General features: G+C 30.2%; 1 protein-coding gene across 7 annotated transcripts in view; it reads right to left on the bottom strand.

Moving 5' to 3' along the window:
* Positions 1-22,927, bottom strand: part of LOC141388257 (adenylate cyclase type 2-like) — a 60,145-nt gene that overhangs the window by 24,945 nt on the left and 12,273 nt on the right. For 6 of the 7 annotated variants that reach the window (XM_073958295.1, XM_073958290.1, XM_073958293.1 and 3 more), the window contains 4 exons: positions 16,041-16,235; positions 15,719-15,898; positions 6,081-6,208; positions 1,206-1,364 (listed from right to left, as the gene is read on the bottom strand). In XM_073958295.1, coding sequence (XP_073814396.1) covers positions 1,206-1,364; positions 6,081-6,208; positions 15,719-15,898; positions 16,041-16,235 — 662 coding nt within the window. The remainder of the gene's footprint in view (positions 1-1,205; positions 1,365-6,080; positions 6,209-15,718; positions 15,899-16,040; positions 16,236-22,927) is intronic. The other variant, XM_073958296.1, reaches the window with a different exon arrangement.

Below are 22,927 nucleotides of genomic sequence, written 5' to 3'. Positions count from 1 at the left end.
GAAAAAAATCATCGATAACAACTCATTCTATAGAAAGTCATCGATGGCAGGATTTTCTCGATAAAAATTAATGATAACAACATTTTCTAGAGAAAACATAATCGATAACAACTTTTTCTTGAGAAAAATTATCGATGAGATAACAACTTCTTCTAAAGAAAAAGTAATCGATTACAACATTTTCTGTAGAAGAAGTCATCGATAAAAATGTTTTCTTCGGAAAAAAAGTCATCGATAACAACTCATTCTATAGAAAGTCGTCGATGGCAGGTTTTTCTCGATAAAAATTATCTATAATAACACTTTCTAGAGAAAACATAATCGATAACAACTTTTTCTAGAGAAAAAGTCATCGATAACAACTTCTTCTAAAGAAAAAGTAATCGATTACAACATTTTCTATAGAAGAAGTCATCGATAACAATGTTTTCTTCGGAAAAAAGTCATCGATAACAACTCATTCTATAGAAAGTCGTATATGGCAGGTTTTTCTCGATAAAAAAAAAATCAACGATAACAAAATTTTCTAGAAAAAACATTATCGATAACAACTTTTTCTAGAGAAAAAGTTATCGATAACAACTGTTTCTGTAGAAAATATTATCGATAACAATTGTTACTATAGAGAATGTCAACGATAACAACTTTTTCTATAGAAAAAGTCATCGATAACAAATTATTGTGTAAATAAAATCATTCATGCTATTTGTTCTACGAAAAAAGTCATCGATAAGAACCTTTTCTAAATATCTCTTGGCGCCTTCCCAGCAAACAATCTTTTCGATAACATCATAATGGTTACTTTCTTCCCATTAATTTCCTAATTTCTTCCTTCCAAGTGCATTATCTACCACAATAAGTGTTAATCACCCAACCTTAATGTGGCTTCATTAAATTCCGCAAAGCTTGCTACCGATTTATTGATAAGCGTTATATGAAAACACCCATTAGCTTTCATTTCCATTTCAAGAATCAATTTCGTTTTTCTTTTGTTTACTATTGTGATATTTCGTTTTATCAAACATCGCTTATTGCCAAATTGCTGCTAGCAGGTAATTTCCGTTTCCTTCTGTAAAAAATCAGCCAAATGAAACCAATTTTCTTTAATACACCTCTTTTTGCCGAAAAAAGGAAAGCAATAATCAAACGTATCATAATAAAAAAGTCTACAGATATGAAAATTCATTCTCTCTCTCGCAACTTACCCCGCAACACCACCACTTTCCATGTGATTTGCCAGCGTAACATCATCACTCCAAACATCGAATTGCCATTTTCTCAGGCCCAAAACACCGCACAAAACATTACCGGTATGGATGCCAATACGCATATCGACATTGATGCCAGTTGCTTCACGAACGTGTCTGAAAAAGAAAAGGAAGCGAAGTTTATTATTTAAAGATATTCTATTCTATGTTTTGTGTATTGATAAGAATGTGCAGCGGCAACAAAATTTTTCTGAACAAATGTTGTCCGAAAATGTTTGTTCTAACTACAATGTCATAGATAATAATATGTTATCGAAAACAACTTTTTAAAGTCGTCGATAACAACTTTTCCATTAGAAAAATACATTCATAACAATTTTTATTTAAAAAGTCATCGATAACATTTTCCAAAGGAAAAATGCATCGATAACAACTGTTTCTATAGAAAAGGTTGTCGATAACAACGCTTCCTGTTACAAAAAAGTACTTTGATAACAACTTATAGAAAAAGTTATCGATAAAAAATTTTCTTAAAGAAAAAGTCATCTATATGTCTATAAAAATAATTAGAAAAACAATAAATAGCAAGTTTTTCTATAGAAAAAGTTATCGGTAACGAATTTTCATGTTAAAAAAGTCATCGATAACAACATCTTTTATATAAAAAGTCATCGATAACAATTTTCCAAATGAAAATACGTCGATAACAATTTCTCATATGGCAGAATTTATCGATAACAATTTTTTTAAAGAAAAGGCCATCGATAATACCTTTTCCTTTAGAAAAAGACTTCAATAGTAAATTATCATGGAAAAAAGTTATCGATAACAAGTTTTTTTAAAGAAAAATCATCGATAACAACATATCATATAGAAAAATCATCGGCAACAACTTTTCTAATAGAAAAAGTTGTCGATTACAATTTTGTCTATAGATCAAGTCATCGATAACAACTTTTTCCTAGTATGTCCCAATTTACATTAGGCGAGTTTACTTGCGGCAATTGTCAGTTGGTAGGTGAGAGAGGGTGCTGATAGGCAAAGGGTTACCATATGCCTCACCTCTCTCTCCTACAAAATGACAATTGCCGCAAGTAAACTCGCCCAATGTAAATTGGGACAAAAATACATCGATTTTTTTCATACAATTTTTTTATATATAGAAAACTATCGCTAAAATTAATCCAATCGAATATGTAATCGATAACATGTTTTGCTTAGAAAAATAATCGATGCAATTTTTATATAGAAAAAGTAATCGATAACAGTTTTTGTTATAGAAAAATCATCGATAATAACTTTTCCCTTAGAAAAAGGCATCGGTATTAATAAATCATCGATATCTATTTTTCCATAGTAAAAGTCATTGATAACAACTTTTTTGTAAAAAAGTCCTCGATAACAATTGTTCTTACTGAAAAACGCCTCTATAACGGCTTATCTAATAAAAAAGATATCAAAACAACTTTTTCTATAAAACAGTCATCGGTAACTACTTTTCATAAAGAAAAAGGTACCGATAACAACTTATCGTATAGAACAAATTGTCTACAATAAAATATGCCATTATAAAAGTCATCGATAACAACAGTTTTCCATCGATAACAACTTTTCCTAGATAACAACATTTTCCATAGAAAAATATCGATAACAACTTTTTCTATAGAAATAGTTGTCGATAACAATTTTTCTTTAGAAATTTTTGTGGATAAGACCTTTTATATAGAAATAGTTGTCGATAACATATTTTTCCACGGAAATAGTTGTCGATAACAACTTCTTCCACGGAAATAGTTGTCGATAAAAACTTTTTCCACGAAAATAGTTGTCGATAACAAATTTTTCCACTGAAATAGTTGCCGATAACAACTTTTTGCATGGAAATAGTTGTCGATAACAACTTTTTCCATGGAAATAGTTGTCGATAACAACTTTTTTCCATGAAAATAGTTGTCGATAACAACTTTTTCCATGAAAAGAGTTGTCGATAACAACTTTTTCTATAGAAATAGTTGTCGATAACAATTTTTTCCTTGAAAATAGTTGCCGATAACAACTTTATCTGTGGAAATATTTGTCGATAACAAGTGTTTTATATAGAAATAGTTGTCGATAACAACTTTTTCGATAACAACAATCATCGATAACTTTTCCAATAGAAATAGTTGGCGATAACAACTTTTTCCTTGGAAATAGTTAACGATAACAACTTTTTCCATGAAAATAGTTTTCGATAACAACATTTTCCATGGAAATAGTTGTCGACAACAACTTTTTTTATAGAAATAGTTGTCGATAACAACTTTTTCTATAGAAATAGTTGTCGATAACAAGTTTTTTCTTGAAAATAGTTGTCCATAACAACTTTATCTGTGGAAATATTTGTCGATAACAACTGTTTTATTTAGAAATAGTTGTCGATAACAACTTTTTCGATAACAACAATCATCAATTACTTTTTCAATAGAACTATCGACAACTATCGATAGCAACTTTTTCTATAGAAATAGTTGTCGATAACAACTTTTTCCTGGAAAATAGTTGTCGATAACAACATTTTCTTTACAAATAATTGTAGATAACAGATTTTTCTATAGAGATAGTTGTCGATAACAATATTTTTCCTTGAAAATAGTTGTCGATAACAACTTTTTCTATAGAAATAGTTGTCGATAACAGATTTTTCTATAGAAATAGTTGTCGATAACAACTTTTTCTATAGAAACAGTTGTCGATAACTACTTATTCTATAGAAGTAGTTGTCCATAACAACTTTTTCCTGGGAAATAATTGTCGATAACGACTTTTTCCTTCTAAATAATTGTCGATAACAAGTTTTTCCATGGAAATAGCTGTCGATAACAACTTTTTCCATGGAAATAGTTGTCGACAACAACTTTTTCCATGGAAACAGTTTTCGATAACAACTTTTTCCATGGAAATAGTTTTCGATAACAACCTTTTCCATGGAAATAGTTGTCGATAACAACTTTTTCCATGGAAATAGTTTTCGATAACAAATTTTTCCATGGAAATAGTTTTCAATAACAACTTTTTCCATGGAAATAATTGTCGATAACAACCTTTTCAATGAAAAAAATAGTTGTCTATAACAATATATTCTTTACAAATAAATGTCGATAACAGATTTTTCTATAGAAATAATTGTCGGTAACAACTTTTTCAATAGAAATAGTTGTCGATAACAACTTTTTCCATAGAAATAGTTTTCTATAACAATATACTCTTTACAAATAATTGTCGATAACAACTTTTTCTACAGAAATAGTTGTCGATAACAACTTTTTCTACAGAAATAGTTGTCGATAACAACTTTTTCTACAGAAATAGTTGTCGATAACAACTGTTTCTTTATAAATAGTTGTCGATAACAGCTTTTCTATAGAAATAGTTGTCGATCACAACTTTTTCTATAGAAATAGTTGTCGATAACAACTTTTTCTCTAGAAATAGTTGTCGATAACAACTTTTTCTCTAGAAATAGTTGTCGATAACAACTTTTTCTATAGAAATAGTTGTCGATAACAACTTTTTCTATAGAAATAGTTGTCGATAACAACTTTTCCTATAGAAATAGTTGTCTATAACAACTTTTCCTATAGAAATAGTTGTCGATGACAACTTTTTCTATAGAAATAGTTGTCGATAACAACTTTTTCTATAGAAATAGTTGTCGATAACAACTTTTTCTATAGAAATAGTTGTCGATAACAACTTTTTCTATAGAAATATTTGTCGATAACAACTTTTTCTATAGAAATAGTTGTCGATAACAACTTTTTCTATAGAAATTGTTGTCGATAACAACTTTTTCTATAGAAATTGTTGTCGATAGTTGCCGATAAAAACATTTTCCAGGGAAATAGTTGTCGATAACAACTTTTTCCATGGAAATAGTTGTAGATAACAACATTTTCTTTACCCGCTTTATTAAAAACCCTTTTACAACCTTTGCCACCCTCACTTTGTCACAAAGGCTTATTGTATAGAGCTCTTCCACCGCCCATTGGGAATAAGGTCAATCCTAAACAACAAAAAACAATTACTTAAACCCCAGTCTGCCTCCTTATCCTTTGTAATGAAACATTTCCAGTTCGATAAATCCTCATTTAAAATTAGAATCAGAATATTGATTACATTGTTTGTGGACTTAACTTTACGCCAACATTTCAACAAAATCAGAAGATTAAACACTTTGTTGAATATTTATGCCCATATCCATTGCCCAGCAGGGGAAGAGGCTGGAGGTCAATTTGTTAAAAATTCAAATAAATTCGCAAAGATTAAGGAAAGTCTTTTATATCCTTTGGGGCCATATCATGGATTTTTCTCATACTTTAGATTGTGTGGTATGTCTATCTCTCCCGCTTTCTTTCTCCCTCTCTTTGTTATTCCATAGATTTTTTTGTCGTGTTGTTTGTCCAACACCTGGTAGATATTAAAACAAGTGTTTGTCATGTTGTCCTGATGTTGTTCATGGCTCTAATCAAAGTTCCAGCTTGTATCGGCGGTTGTTGTCAGGTAGGTTAAGGGGGTGGCAGCGGTTGTTGGTTCACAACCACATGTGGATACTGGCTCTTATTATCTCAGCCTACTCTGGAAGAGTGTGTATGTAGAACACTTGTTTATGTATGTGTGCACGTATGTGTTTCTTGATTTGTTTGCACGAGAATTCAATAACAATTTGTTTACATTTCAAAAGTACATCATTGCTGTTGGTGTCATCTACATAAATATTGTATTTTGCAAAATGTTTACAATTGTGTGGGAATTTTGTTTAGAAGTAGGTATGTGTGTGTATCCGTAGCTAAATATATGAAGATAGAATGTTTTAGTTCATAATATACATACCTGATTGCATCAATCATTTGTAAACCCATATTGACACAGTTCGATGCATGTTGAGATCTCGACACGGGCAGGCCAGAGACACAGTAATAACAATCTCCCAGAATTTTAATGCGCAGGCAGTGATTTTCCTAAAATGATATAAGAAAATATAAAAAGAAATTGTAGCGAAATAATCGATTACAACTTTTTTCTGAAGAAAACATTCATCGATAACAATTATTCCATAAAAAGAGTTGTGGATAACTACTTTTACTAAAGAAAAAGTTATCGATAACAACTTTTACTAAAGAAACAGTTATCGATAACAACTTTTTCTAAAGAAAAAGTCATCGATAACCACTTTTTCTAAAAACGTAATCGATAACAAAGTGTTTTTTATAGAAAAAGTCATCGATGACAACATTTTCTATTAAAAAACAACGATATCAACTTCTTCCGTAAAAGTGGTTTCCGATAACAACTTCTTCCGTAGAAAAGCTTATCGATAACAACTTATTGTAGAGCAAACATCATCAATAACAATGTTTTCTGTAGAAAAAGTGATCGATAACAACATTGTCTAAAGAATTTGTCATCGATAACGGCTTTTTCCAAAAAAGTAGTTATCGATTAAAAAATTTTGGTAAAGAAATAGTCACTGATAACAACTTTTTCATCGATAACAATTTTTTTCTCTGAAAAAGTAATAAATAACAATTTGTTCTATGAAAAAAATAAGCGACAAAAACTTTTTTCTATAAAACAAGCCACCAAAAACAATTTTATGCATAAAAAAAGTAATCGATAAAAACTTTTTGTGTAATCAATAAAAAATTTTTCTATACAAGAAGTCATCGATAATAACTTTTCTATTTAAAAAGTCATCGATAACAACTTTTTTATGGAAAAGTAATCGATAACAACTTTTTCTAAGGAAATATAATATAGTTAACGATAACAATTTTTATGTAGAAAAGGTAATCGATAACAACTTAATTTATAGAAACCGCCATCGATTTCTAAAGTCATCGATAAAAAAATTTTTCTATAAAATAGACATCGATAACAAATTTTGCTATAGAAAAGACTGTTGATTACATATTTTTCTGTAGAATAAGTCATCGACAACAACTTTTAATATAGAAAAATTTATCGATGAAAAATTTGTCCATTGAAAAAGTGACCGATAACAACTTTTCCTATAGAAAAAGTAATCGATAACAAATGTTTATACAGAAAAATTCATCGATTGGAACTTTTTCTAAATAAATATTCATCAATAAAATTTTTTTCTATATAATAAGTTGTCGATAACAATTTTTTCCAAAAAAAAAAGTCATCGATAGCAAATGTTATGTAAAAAGGTAATCGATACAACTTACGTTCATAACATTCCTGTAGAAAAATTCATCGATAGCGAATTTTTTTACAGAAAAATAATCGATAACAACTTTTCTAAAGAAATAGTGAACAATAAGAACTCATTCCATAGAAAAAAACATAATCGATAACAAATTTTCCTGCGTAAATGTCATAAAAGTAGTCAACAATGATAACATTTTTAAAGCGTATGTGATCGGTATCAATTTTTCCTAAAGAAATTGGCATCGATAACAACTTATTACACAGAAAAATTCATCGATAACAACTTTTTTGTGGAAAAGACTATCGATAACAGCTTATTCTATAGAAAGAGCCATCAACAAAAATTTTCTGTAGAAAAAGTAATCAATGACAACTTTTTTTAAGAAATGGTAATCGATAACTATTGTTCTATAGAAAGTCATCGATAAAAGCTTTATCCAACCAAGTAATCATCGATAACAAATTTTTTTATGGAAGAAATCGTCGATAACAACGATTTCTATAGAAAAGGCTATAGATGACAAAATTTTCTACAGAAAAAGTCCACGATAACAACATTTTCTATAGAGAAATTCTTCGATGGCAATTTTTTTTATAATGAAAGTCATATTTTTCATACAAAATGTCGTAGATACAACTGTTTTTATGGAAATAGTCAATGAATACAGTTATGCTCAAAAGAAGTCATTGATAACAAATTTTTCTAATGAAAAAATATCGATAATAAGTTTTTCTGTAAAAAAACTTATCGATAAATATTTTTTCTGTAGAAGAAATTATAGATAACAACATTTTCTATAGAAAAAGTCATCGATAACAGTTGTTTCTATAGAAAAATTAATCGATAACAACTTCTTCATAAAAAAATATTCGGTAACTTTGATAGAAAAGGTCATCGATAACAACATTTTCCATAGAAAAAATTATCGATTTTTCAATTTTTTCGATAGAAAAAGTCATCGATAACAACTTTTTCTGTAGGAAAAGTCATGAATGTCAACTTTTTTCTTTTAAAAAAAGTTAACGATTACAATTTTTTCTGTAGAAAAAGTCATCGATAACAATTTTGTCTATAGAAAAAGTCGTCGACGACAACATTTTCTGTAGAAAAAATTATCGATAATTTTTTTTCTGTAGAAAATGTAATTGATGACAATTTTTTTCTGTAAAAAAAGTCATCGATAACAACTTTTTCTCGATGTCAACTTTTTCTTTAAAAAAGTTAACGATTACATATTTTTCTGTAGAGAAAGTCATCGACAACAACTTATTCTATAGAAAAAGTCATCGACAACAACTTTTTCTATAGAAAAAGTCGTCGACACCAATTTTTATACCCTCAGCCTTTAGGCTAAAGAGGGTATTTACACTTTGATACGGCCAAAAATGTGCCTCATCGAAATAATGGTTTTAGGCCCCAAGTATGTTTGTACGATATCCGTTTCAGACAATTTTGAGTCGATCTAGCAATGTCCGTCCGTCTGTCTGTCTGTCCGTCTGTCTGGCTGGTGCGCACGATAACTCTCGAACGGATCAATCGATTCGGGTCAAATTTTGGGTGTCGAAATAATTTGTCCAGATTTGATTTAAGTTCGAAGATGGGCCATATCGGTCCACTCCTTCCGGTAACTCCCCCACAAAGGTCCAAAATTTTTCGCCAAGATTGTGGGTATGATAACTCTAGGAGGGAATAACCGAATTGAGCCAAACTTTGCTACTGGCAATATTACTTTCAGGCATAGATCGAGTTCTAATATGGACTATATCGGTCCACTCATTTGAGTTCCTCCCACACAAAATTTGGAAAAAGGTATAGTTTAACAACTCCTCTCTGATCTTATTAATTTGTGACGCAGCAGGTTGCACTTGCGTCCCCTGTTACGACGTTGTAATTTTTATACCCTCCACCATATGGAGGGTATAATTAAATTTGTCATTCCGTTTGTAACACATCGTAATATTCGTCGGAGACCCTATAAAGTATATATATTATTGATCAGCATAAAATTCTATGTCGATTTGACCATGTCCGTCTGTCTGTCCGTCCGTCCGTCCGTCCGTCAGTCCGTCCGTCTGTCTGTCTGTTGAAATCAAGATACAGCTCGCAATTTTAAAGATAGAGAGTCAAAATTTGGTACAAAAGTTTTTATTACTTGCAGGATGGTTGGTATTGAAAATGGGATATATCGGTCCACGTTTTGATATAGCCCCCATAGAACGGTACCTCCCGATTTTCGGTATTTTTAAGGCTTTAGCTTCATTATCCCACCAAAATGGCTGGAATTTGGTACGTAGTCTTCTTTAGGGGTATAAAACTTTCCCCCAGAATTTTGTCGGTATCGGTCCACCCCTTCATATAGCCCCCATAGAACGGTACCTCCCGATTTTCGGTATTTTTAAGGTTTTAGCTTCATTATCCTACCAAAATGGCTGAAATTTGGTACGTAGTCTTCTTTAGGGGTATAAAACTTTCCCCCAGAATTTTGTCGGTATCGGTCCACCCCTTCATATAGCCCCCATAGAACGGTACCTCCCGATTTTCGGTATTTTGAAGGTTTTAGCTTCATTATCCTACCAAAATGGCTGACATTTGGTACGTAGTCTTCTTTAGGGGTACAAAGCTTTCTCCCAGAATTTTGTCGGTATTGGTCCACACCTTCATATAGCCCCCATAGAACGGTACCTCCCGATTTTCGGTATTTTGAAGGTTTTCGCTTCATTATCACACCGAAGTGGCTGAAATTTCGTACTTAGTCTACGTTGGTGGTATAAAACTTTCCCCCAGAACTTTGTCGGTATCGGTCCATGCCTTCATATAGCCCCCATAGGACGGTACCTCCCGATTTTCGGTATTTTGAACGTTGTGGCCTCAATACTCCACCGAAATGGCTGAAATTTGGTATTTAGACTTCGTTGGGGGTACTCAAACTTCCCCTTTAAATTTGTCGGTATAGGTTCACGCCTTCATATAGCCCCCATGGAAAGGTACCTCCAGATTTTTCGTATTTTGAAGGTTGTATCTTCAATATTCCACCAAAGTGGCTGAAATTTGGTATTTAATCTTCAATGTGATATAAAACTGTTCGCCAGAAATATGTCTGTACAGGTTGACGCTTTCATATTGCCCCATTTCTGACTAAAATTCGTCGGTATTGGTCCACGTTTCGATATAGCCCCCATAGAAGGTACCTCCCGATTGTCGTAATACTAAAGATTGCGGCGTCAATATCCAACCGAAATGGCTGAAATTCGTTATTTCGTCTTCCAAGAGTAATAAAATATTCCAGAAGAGTATTATGACTATAGGCCCACGTCTTCCTATATCCCCATAGAAGCGTACTTCTTGATTTTCGGTATTTTTTAAGTTTTAGCCCCATTCTCTTACCGAAATATAGGAAATTTGGTATTTAGTCTTCTTTGAGTCTAAAAACTTTCCGTAAGAAATTTGTCGGTATAGATCGACGTTTTGAAATAGCCCCCATAGAATGGTGCCTCACATTGTTTTACCGAAATTGCTGAAATTTAGTATTAAGTCTTCTTCATACACGAAAGGAAACAAATTATTCCATTTTACTTCAATACAACTTGTGGTGGAGGGTATAACAAGTTCGGCCCGGACGAACTTAACGCCGTTCTTACTTGTTTTTCGTGGGAATGTCCATACTTCCTGAAAGATCCAGAAAATCCTACCGGCACCACCTAAACTCGCTAATGTGTAAAATAACCCTTTAAGAGAGAAATCGATTTAGCTATAACTTTGTAAATTGAAAAGTAAATTTGTAATATATTTAAATTCAGAAAATAAAGTGCAACATATTTAATTATATAGTCTGTAAGGAAAATATCCATAGACTAATAAAAAAAATTTTTTCCTACAGATTTGTATTAGGTCCGAATATGTACTACATCGGATCACTCCTACGGGTACACCCTACCCAAAGTTTGGAAAAAATGCACTCGTCTTGGATCATTCTGAATTTTGTTGCAACATGTAGTTTTTTGCGGCCCTTTCCAACCTGGAAAATTTTCCAAACAGCTAAAAAACCTACAGAAGTATTGTGTTAACTTTTTTTCTTCGGGTACGTGGCTGAGGGTATATCTCTGTCGGCTCAGCTGACTGATACTTTCTTACTTGTTTCTATAAAAAAAAGTCATCGACAACTACCTTTTTTTTATAGAAAAAGTCATCGATAACAGCATTTTCGGTAGAAAAAAAGTAACCGATATTTTTTTTCTATAGTAAAAGTAATCGATGAAAAATTTTTCTGTAGAAAGAGTCATTAATAACATTCGATATAAATTTTTCTTTTTCTATAAAAAAACTCGTCGATAACAACTTTTTATACAGAATATATCATCGATGACAAGTTTTTCTATTAAAAAACGACATAGAAAAAAACTTTTATATGGAAAAGGCCATCGATAACAATATTTTCTATAGAAAATGTTAACAATAATAATTTTTGTTGTATGGTTATAGTTGACCTTTGGACTGAAATTTTCTCTAAGTTTTGGTTTGGCTTGAGGTCAGCAAATTAAAAACATTTTATTTTGTTTTTAATATTATTTTTATTTTCCGATATTTCGGTCATCTCCGACAACCATCATCAGGGATTTAATCTTTAAAAAGAACAAATTACATTTTTATATAAAAACATTAACAAAGAATTTGTTTTCATCACAATAATTACATTTGTTTTATTTTGTGACCAGAAAGCAAAAAACAGACCTATGGAACAAAAAACTGGACTTGCCGCCCATTGTGCTATTACAGGACACACTCCTAACTTCAAAAATGTGGACATTTTAACGCAAGAAAATAACTACAAGCGAAGATTTATGCTAGAAATGCTCCACATAATAAATGTTCCGGCAGAAAATCGGATCAATTACAAGACAGACACAGACCACTGTGCGCAAATCTACAGAAACTTGATAGAAAAACATCAAAAACTTTAGTTGGAAAGTATTTGTGAAAAGATGAGGAAGTAATTTTTTAGTGATCACTAGACATCGGATTTTAGCATGTTTTTTATTTCTTATCCGATTGGACTCAAATTTTGGATCTAGACGTTTTGAGGGTCAATTATTCGATATTTGGGGTCATATCAAAAATATGCAAAAAATATGCAAAAAATATGCAAAATATATGCAAAAAATATGCAAAATATATGCAAAAAATATGCAAAATATGCAAAAAATATGCTAAATATGCAAGTGTTTTTTTGACAAAAATCGTCAATTAAATTTGGAAAATCATCAAAAAAGCATTCTAAATTAAGTTTTTTTTGCCGTTTAACATAGTTTTTTGCAGGTTATTATGTTATTGAGACTCCCCAGATATTCCGCCACAGCAATAAATCTAGACTAACAAGACTTAAATCAGTTTTCACAAGGTGAGAAAATGTAAAATAACCCAGCATTCCTATTATAGATATATAATGGAAAAATTTCAAAAAACTCAATCAGAAATGTCAAATAAACGGTCCAAATATGGTGATAGTTTCTAATCGGCCAAAATTGTCTAGCAGAAAAACAAAGGAGCTAGAGTTAGTCATTAGATAAAAACGCACATTTTTCTAGTTTTTGGAAAAAGGTTTCGTTTTTTTTAGCGCAAAATGGGAAAAAGTACTAGAGCACCATTTACGATTCCGTTTTGAATATCCACATATTGGATTTGAATATATTTTATAGTGTTTAGTCCTTTATTCAGTATATACAGACATAAATTGGCAATTTTTGTTCTTTGTGGTCAAAAAGCTTATTTGGAAAAAAGCTCTAACTGCCGCTTTAATATTGATGATATGGTTTTAGTTTAATGCACTAAAAATACATAATTTTATAATATCGATCTATATTGTACGCATACAACCGCTTAATGCAGAATTGGAAAATGTTCACTCCTCGGCGAAAAGTAATGCATTATTGTTATACCCATCCACGATGAATAATAAGCGAAATGAAGAACGCCCAATGATTAGTGCAAAATAACATCACTTAGAAAACCCACACAATAGATTGGTAGTGGTAAAATAAGTCAAAAACCTTGGAAATGTCTTTAAAATGGCAAAGCCACTCACATATTTCTGCTAGAAAAGTATTTGGAATGCTAAAAAATATAGTTTATTCATTCCTGCTACAGGAAAACAATTTTGATAACACAGTCGAAAAGTCATAACCCTTTTGTATACTCAATTAATTAATTTATACCTGTCCGCGTACTCGATAATTTGTACTAATTATTACCAATGCTTCGAATTTTGACAGTTGTTGAATGGAGAAGTTGGTGAAAAAATTGTTTCACCAACATTTAGTAAAATTATCGAGTACAAGGACAAACCTTTCATGACACATTAGTCTTGTTGTATAGGATATAAATAAATATATTAAGAAAAATATTCGCCGCAATATTGTCATTAAAGTTGAGAAATGCACTATATACCTAAAAGGCAAAGATTTCAAGGAATATTAATTTACAAAACGATGAAATTCCACATCTGTCTCTAGGTTTGCTTACATCCTGATGTAAACTTTAAAAACGCCATTTTTCTAGCACTACTTTCACAATCTGATTGGGGTTTTCTGGAACAAATACGGGCAATGCCAATAAAAATGTCCGGATTGTCGAGTAGAAAAATCTCACTATTTTTTACACGTAGATCACTTTCATTTAAGTATATTATATAACTTCCACGAGTGATTTAATCATATAAAATAATTTATTTTCCTTACAATTCGTTAATCCGAACAATTTGATAATTCGGACACCGCCGAAACCTGTGGTGTAGGGATTATCGCGAATGTACTGTATATATGGGAGCAATATCCAAATCTGAATCGATTCTTACCAAAATAAGGATCGCCCTAGAGCCAAAAAAATCCCCAATTTTTATGCGAATTAGTCTATAAATGGGACCTGTGCTTTGTTTTCAAAAAGACATGGCGAGATGGTTAGTGCGAATCTATGCAGATCATCAAAAGGAACTGTGGGTCTATTTCGTTTCATTTTGCATGTTGCAAATTCATTAACTAAGACATAATAACCTTAGGGTATTAAAATATAGTTATCAGTGCAATCATGAATAAAAATTCCGTGTAGAATTTGTTTCCTTTCCCCAATTTCACAATTTTTTATTTCCGTATTTATGCCCAAAAAGGGAATATTTTTGTCGATTCGACTAGAATACGCCATAATGAAGCGAATCTATTAGTTTTCAACTTTTAATAAACATTGATTTTAAAAGAATTTCACTTTTTAAAATTATTTTCCGTGTGCAAAATTCAGAGGGAAATATTCATGATGGCACTGTATATATTTTTTATATGTTTTTAATAAAGTATGAAAGATTTTATGTAATATTCAATACTTTCTTAGTTTTAATTTCTAGCTCATTTGTTATTCTGTCAGACAATTTTGGCCGAGCAGAAACTATCAACATATTTGGATACGTACATTTTGACATTTCTGATTGATTTTTGAACAAATTTATATTAGAAAGCAACTTATGTTGTAATAAGAAGACTGTGTTATAGGAAATTTCCTAAGTCTTTTAGTCCAGATTTATTGCTGTGGCGGAATAATAATTAATAAGATGATAATCTGCTAAGAAATCGACGTTTAACGGCAATAAACTTAATTTAGAACACTTTTTGATGAGTTTCCAAATTTAATTTGATGATTTTTGTCAAAAAAATTACTTGCATATTTTGCATATTTTTTTGCATATTTTGCATATTTTTTGCATATTTTGCATATTTTTTGCATATTTTGCATAGTTTTTGCATATTTTGTGCATATGCAAAATATGCAAATATGCAAAAAAATAAAAAATATGAGCCTGTCATTGCATTCAGTTTTCTTCAAAACGAATTTTGGTCCAATCAGAATTTTCGTATCTTTATTAATAAAAAATATGCAAATATGCAAAATCCGATGTCTAGTGATCACAAAATAAAACAAATGTAATTATTGGGATGAAAACAAATTCTTTGTTAATGTTTTTATATAAAAATGTAATTTGTTCTTTTTAAGGATTAAATCCCTGATGATGGTTGTCGGAGATGACCGAAATATCGGAAAATAAAAATAATATTAAAAACAAAATAAAATGTTTTTAATTTGCTGACCTCAAGCCAAACCAAAACTTAGAGAAAATAATAATTTTTCATACAGAAAAAAATGCCGCGATTACATTTTTTTCTATACAAAAGGTCATCGATAACAATTATGCTATAGAAAAATTTCAAGATTTTCCCATCTTCTCACTCCCGAACAGATCATTCAAAGTCTTTACCAAATCGCTGGCAGTTAATTGTTCCGATAATGGTGTGAAATTGAAAATATCCGCATATAAAATCGAAACATTATTGTGGCGTTGAACATGCAGCTCATGGAAACGGGTGGCCGATGAGTTGCTTTGACCACCAGCCATCTGGCAAGCATCAGCCATTTTCAGCATAATGCTGCGTTTAACCTAAAAATAAACGAAACGAACAACAACAACAAACAATATTAATCCACAAATATTTATTGTAATATTATTGCAATTTGTTACTTGTGTAGCTTTGTTTCGTTTTTTTTTTGTTATGGTATCGCCAAAACCAAAAAATACTAACCTCTGCGGCAATATAAGCTGGTATTAAGCTTAGCAACAGCTGTTCCTGCTGTTCACGTTCACATTCCAGTTTTACACGCTGTTCGATGCCCGTTCGTGTGCCATCAACGGTGCGTGTGTGGGCAGAATCTGACATAATGCGATAGTAGAGACCGGAAACGGATGCACTGGCCAACATTACAATTTCACCAAATAACTGCAAAAAAAAAAAAAAATAATATACACAAACAACAAAGTATGAACACAATTAAATGAAATATTTTCGGTTTAGTGGGAATGAATGGTTTTGCAGAAGAACAACAGTAAACCAAACAACAACAACATTATTAAAGTTAACATTTTGTGGTAACTAGGATTAAAAGAGATTTAAAGTATTTTTAATTATTGTTGGTGATTTTTTTCTATAAAAATAGTTTTTCATCGATTCCGTAGAAAAAATAAACGTCGATAATTTTTTCAATGAAAAAGTTTTAATCTATAACTTTTTAAATGATAACGTAGTTATCGATGAATTTTTCTATAGTTATCGATGTCTTTTTCTATAGAAAAATTTGCAATCGTTAACTTTTTTACGAAAAAGTTGACATCGATGACTTTTTCTACAGAAAAAGTTGTTATGGATGACTTTTTCTTTAGAAAAAATTATTGTCGATGACTTTTTCTATAGAAAAAGTTAGTGTCGATGACTTTTTCTATAGAAAAAGTTAGTGTCGATGACTTTTTCTATAGAAAAAGTTAGTGTCGATGACTTTTTCTATAGAAAAAGTTATTGTCAAGGACTTTTTCTATAGAAAAAGTTACTGTCGATGACTTTTTCTATAGAAAAAGTTACTGTCGATGACTTTTTCTATAGAAAAAGTTACTGTCGATGACTTTTTCTATAGAAAAAGTTATTGTCAAGGACTTTTTCTATAGAAAAAGTTACTGTCGATGACTTTTTCTATAGAAAAAGTTACTGTCGATGACTTTTTCTATAGAAAAAGTTACTGTCGATGACTTTTTCTATAGAAAAAGTTACTGTCGATGACTTTTTCTATAGAAAAAGTTACTGTCGATGACTTTTTCTATAGAAAAAGTTACTGTCGATGACTTTTTCTATAGAAAAAGTTACTGTCGATGACTTTTTCTATAGAAAAAGTTACTGTCGATGACTTTTTCTATAGAAAAAGTTACTGTCGATGACTTTTTCTATAGAAAAAGTTACTGTCGATGACTTTTTCTATAGAAAAAGTTACTGTCGATGACTTTTTCTATAGAAAAAGTTACTGTCGATGACTTTTTCTATAGAAAAAGTTACTGTCGATGACTTTTTCTATAGAAAAAGTTACTGTCGATGACTTTTTCTATAGAAAAAGTTACTGTCGATGACTGTTTCTATAGAAAAAGTTACTGTCGATGACTGTTTCTATAGAAAAAGTTACTGTCGATGACTTTTTCTATAGAAAAAGTTACTGTCGATGACTTTTTCTATAGAAAAAGTTAGTGTCGATGACTTTTTCTATAGAAAAAGTTAGTGTCGATGACTTTTTCTATAGAAAAAGTTAGTGTCGATGACTTTTTCTATAGAAAAAGTTATTGTCAAGGACTTTTTCTATAGAAAAAGTTACTGTCGATGACTTTTTCTATAGAAAAAGTTACTGTCGGAAAAAGTTACTGTCGATGACTTTTTCTATAGAAAAAGTTACTGTCGATGACTTTTTCTATAGAAAAAGTTACTGTCGGAAAAAGTTACTGTCGATGACTTTTTCTATAGAAAAAGTTACTGTCGATGACTTTTTCTATAGAAAAAGTTACTGTCGATGACTTTTTCTATAGAAAAAGTTACTGTCGATGACTTTTTCTATAGAAAAAGTTACTGTCGATGACTTTTTCTATAGAAAAAGTTACTGTCGATGACTTTTTCTATAGAAAAAGTTACTGTCGATGACTTTTTCTATAGAAAAAGTTACTGTCGATGACTTTTTCTATAGAAAAAGTTACTGTCGATGACTTTTTCTATAGAAAAAGTTACTGTCGATGACTTTTTCTATAGAAAAAGTTACTGTCGATGACTTTTTCTATAGAAAAAGTTACTGTCGATGACTTTTTCTATAGAAAAAGCTACTGTCGATGACTTTTGCTATAAAAAAAGTTTTTATCGATGAATTTTTCTATAGAAAAAGTTACTGTCGATGACTTTTTCTATAGAAAAGTTACTGTCGATGACTTTTTCTATAGAAAAAGTTACTGTCGATGACTTTTTCTATAGAAAAGGTTACTGTCGATGACTTTTTCTATAGAAACAGTTACTGTCGATGGCTTTTTCTATAGAAACAGTTACTGTCGATGACTTTTTCTATAGAAAAGTTACTGTCGATGACTTTTTCTATAGAAAAAGTTACTGTCGATGACTTTTTCTATAGAAAAAGTTACTGTCGATGACTTTTTCTATAGAAAAAGTTACTGTCGATGACTTTTTCTATAGAAAAAGTTACTGTCGATGACATTTTCTATAGAAAAAGTTACTGTCGATGACTTTTTCTATAGAAAAAGTTACTGTCGATGACTTTTTCTATAGAAAAAGTTACTGTCGATGACTTTTTCTATAGAAAAAGTTACTGTCGATGACTTTTTCTATAGAAAAAGTTACTGTCGATGACTTTTTCTATAGAAAAAGCTACTGTCGATGACTTTTGCTATAAAAAAAGTTTTTATCGATGAATTTTTCTATAGAAAAAGTTACTGTCGATGACTTTTTCTATAGAAAAGTTACTGTCGATGACTTTTTCTATAGAAAAAGTTACTGTCGATGACTTTTTCTATAGAAAAGGTTACTGTCGATGACTTTTTCTATAGAAACAGTTACTGTCGATGGCTTTTTCTATAGAAACAGTTACTGTCGATGACTTTTTCTATAGAAAAGTTACTGTCGATGACTTTTTTATATAAGTCTTTCTTATAATATACTTGTCGATAGAACAAATGGACATCGATGACTATTTCTTTAAAAAAATTTGTTACCATGAATTTTCCACAAGAAATTTTTTTTCGATGGCTTTTCCCATAGCAAATGTTTGAAAGATTTTTTCCATAACGAAAGTTGTTATCGATAACTGTTTTGCAGAGAAAAAGGTATTGTCGGATTTTCTCCATAGAAAAGATTAAATTTACTACAAAAAAAAAAACAAATGGTTATCGATCTATTTTCCGATAGACAAATTTGGTAGTTTTTATCGATGACTATTTTCATTAGAAAAGTTGTTATCGATACATTCTTCTGAAAAAAAAAAAACGTTTTTGTCGATTATTTTTTTCTAGACAAAGGTTGCTATCGATATCTTTTCTATAGAAAAAGAAGTTTTCGCAATTTTTTTCCATAGCCTTTTCCCATAGGAAAAAGTGTTATCGAAGACTGAAACAAGCTGTTATCGTTGACTTTTTCTATAGAAAAGGTTTTTATTAATAAGCTTTCCTTCTCCATGGAAAATTTCGTTATCGATGATGTATTCTAAAGAAACAGTTGTTATCGATAAATTTTTTCTACAGAAAAAGTTGTTATCGGCGCATTTTACTACACCAGATATTGTTGTCGATATGTTTTTGATAGCAATGACTGTTATCGATAACTTTTTCAATTTGAAAAATCTTGCCATCGACGAAAAAAAAAAATACTTTTCAATGATTTATTTCCCAGAACATTTTGATATCGTCGATAACAGAAAAAATTGTTATCGTTGACTTTTTCTATAGAAAACGTAGTTATCGATAAGTTTTTCTACAGAAATAGTTGTTATCGATGAGTCTTATAATGGAAAAAGTTGCTGACGTTGACTTTTTCTACAGAAATAATTGTTATCGATGACTTATTCTAGATTTGTTTTATAGAAAATGTTTTTCCATAGAAAATGTTTTTGTCGATCACTTATCTAACGAAAAAAAAACTGTTTTCGATGACGTTTTCAATGGAAAAAGTTGTTATCGATGACTTTTTGTACAGAAAAAGTAGATAAAAATGAATTTTTCTACAGAAAGAGTAGTTGAAGATGACTTTTCTACAGAAAAATAGTAAAAGATGAGTTTTTCTATAGAAAAAATAGTTAATGATGAGTTTTTCTATAGAAAACGTTGTTGACGTTGTATTTTTCTACAGAAACAATTGTAATCGATGACTTTTTCTACAGAAAAAGTAGTTATCGATGACTTCTTTTACAGAAAGTATGTTATCGATGGCATTTGCCATGGAAAATTTTTTATCGATGGTTCGGTACACAGAAAAGGTTCTTATCGATGGCTTTTTCTACAGAGAAAATTGTTATCGATGGCTTTTTCTAAAGAAAAAATTTTTATCGATGTCTTTTCTACAGAAAAAATTGTTTTTTCTGACCCATCGATATAAAATTTCTCCATAGAAAATGTTATCGATAACATACTTTCTATAGAAAAAGTAATCGACAACAACTTTTTCCATAGGAAAAATCATCGACAACAACTTTTTCTGTAGAAAAAATCATCGATAACCACTTTTTCTGTAGAAAAAGTAATCGACAACAACTTTTTCTATAGAAAAAGTAATCGATAACAATTTGTTCTGTAGAAAAATACGAGTTCAACAACTTTTTCTACAGAAAAACTTACAAGTAATCGATAACAATTTTCTCTGTAGAAAAAGCCATCGACAACAACCTTTTTGTAGAAAAAGTCATCGATAACAATTTTTTCTGTAGAAAAAGTCATCGATAAGATCTTTTTCTATATTCTGACCCACCGATAAACATTTTTTCATAGATCGATAACATACTATCTATAGAAGGTCATCGATAGTTTTTTTTTCTGTACAAAAATTCATCGATAACAACTGTTTTCCATTGGAAACGTCATCGAAAACAACTTTTTTTCGTAAGATAAGTGATCGACATAAACATTTTCTATGGAAAAAGTCATCAATAACAAATTGTTCATGAAACAAATCTAGAATAAGTCATCGATATCAATTATTTCTGTAGAATAAGTCAAGGTCAACAACTTTTTCTATTATAAGACTCATTGATAACAACTATTTTTGTACAAAAACTTATCGATAACTGCTTTTTCTATAGAAAAAGTCAACGACAAAAATTTTTTCTGTAGAAAAGGCCATCGATAACAGCATTTCCATAGAAAACGCCGTCGATAACAACTTTTTTTCGTAAGATAAGTGATCGACAAAAACTTTTTCTATGGAAAAAGTCATCGATAACAAATTGTTCTATGAAAAAATCTAGAATAAGTCATCGATAATAATTATTTCTGTAGAAAAAGGCAACGTCAACTACTATTTCTATTGAGGGACTCATCGATAACAACTTTTTCTATAGAAAAACTTAACGATTACTACTTTTTCTATAGAAAAAGTCTACGATAAAAATTTTTTCTGTCATCGACGACAATTTTTTCTGTAGATAAGTGATCGACAAAAACATTTTCTATGGAAAAAGTCATCGATAACAAATTGTTCATGAAACAAATCTAGAATAAGTCATCGATATCAATTATTTCTGTAGAATAAGTCAAGGTCAACAACTTTTTCTATTATAAGACTCTATTTTTGTACAAAAACTTATCGATAACTGCTTTTTCTATAGAAAAAGTCAACGATAAAAATTTCTTCTGTAGAAAAGGACATCGATAACAACATTTCCATAGAAAACGTCATCGATAACAACTTTTTTTCGTTAGATAAGTGATAGACAAAAGCTTTTTCCATGGAAAAAGTAATCGATAACAACTTATTCTATAAAAAAAGTAATCGATAACAACTATTTCTATAACACAAATAATTGATAACATCTTTTTTATAGCAAAATTAATTGATAACAGATTTTTCTATAAAAAAAGTAATCGATAAAATTTTTTATAAAAAGTTATCGATAACAATTTTTCTGTAGGCGAAGATATCTATAACAAATTTTCTGTAGGATAAGTCATAGATAACAACTTTTTCTATTGGAAAAGTCATCAATAACATCTTTTTCTATAGAAAGACTCATCGATAACAACTTGTTTTATAGAAAGACTCATTGAAAACAACTTGTTCGATAAAAAAAAACACATCGCTAACTACTTTTTTTCTACAGGAAAATTCATCGATAGCTACTTTTCCTATATAAAATTTCATCGATAACATTTTTTTATAAAAAGTAACTGATAAAAATGTTTCTGTAGCAAATAATATTTTTCTTTATAAAAATTTATCGATAACAACACTTTCTATAGGAATAACAAAATTGTTCTATAGGAAAAGACATCGATAACAACATTTTCTATAGAAATACTTATCGATAATAACTTTTTCTATAGAAAAACTTATCGATAACTTTATTTTCTATAGAAAAAGTCATCGATAACAATTTTTCTGTAGAAAAACTCATTGATGACAACTTTTTCTATAGAAAGATAACAACTTTTTCTATAGAAAAAAATTGCTATCGATGACTTTTTCTACAGAAAAAGTAGTTATCGATGACTTTTTCTACAGAAAAAGTAGTTATCGATGATTTTTTCTACAAAAAATTTTCTATATAAAAAGTAGTTATCGATGAACTTTTCGGTAAATACTTTTTCTATAGAAAAAGTCATCGATAAAAATTTGTCTGTAGAAAATAACATTTTTCTTTATAAAAGGTTATCGATAACAATACTTTCTATAGGACAAGTCATGAATAACAACTTTTTTTCTATAGGCAACGACATCGATAGCAACTCTTTCTATAGAAATACTTATTGATAATAACTTTTTCTATAGAAAAACTTATTGATAACTTTTTTTTCTATATAAAAAGTCATCGATAACAATTTTTCTTTAGAAAAACTCATTGATGACAATTTTCCTATAGAAAGATAACTTTTTCTATAAAAAAGTCATCGATAACA

Source organism: Musca autumnalis, unplaced genomic scaffold (genome assembly GCF_047663935.1).
Source record: "Musca autumnalis isolate F117 unplaced genomic scaffold, ASM4766393v1 scaffold_9, whole genome shotgun sequence".
NCBI lineage: Eukaryota > Metazoa > Arthropoda > Insecta > Diptera > Muscidae > Musca > Musca autumnalis.
The sequence above is the reverse complement of the archived record's forward strand: the minus strand, read 5'-3'. Positions and strand labels throughout refer to the sequence as shown.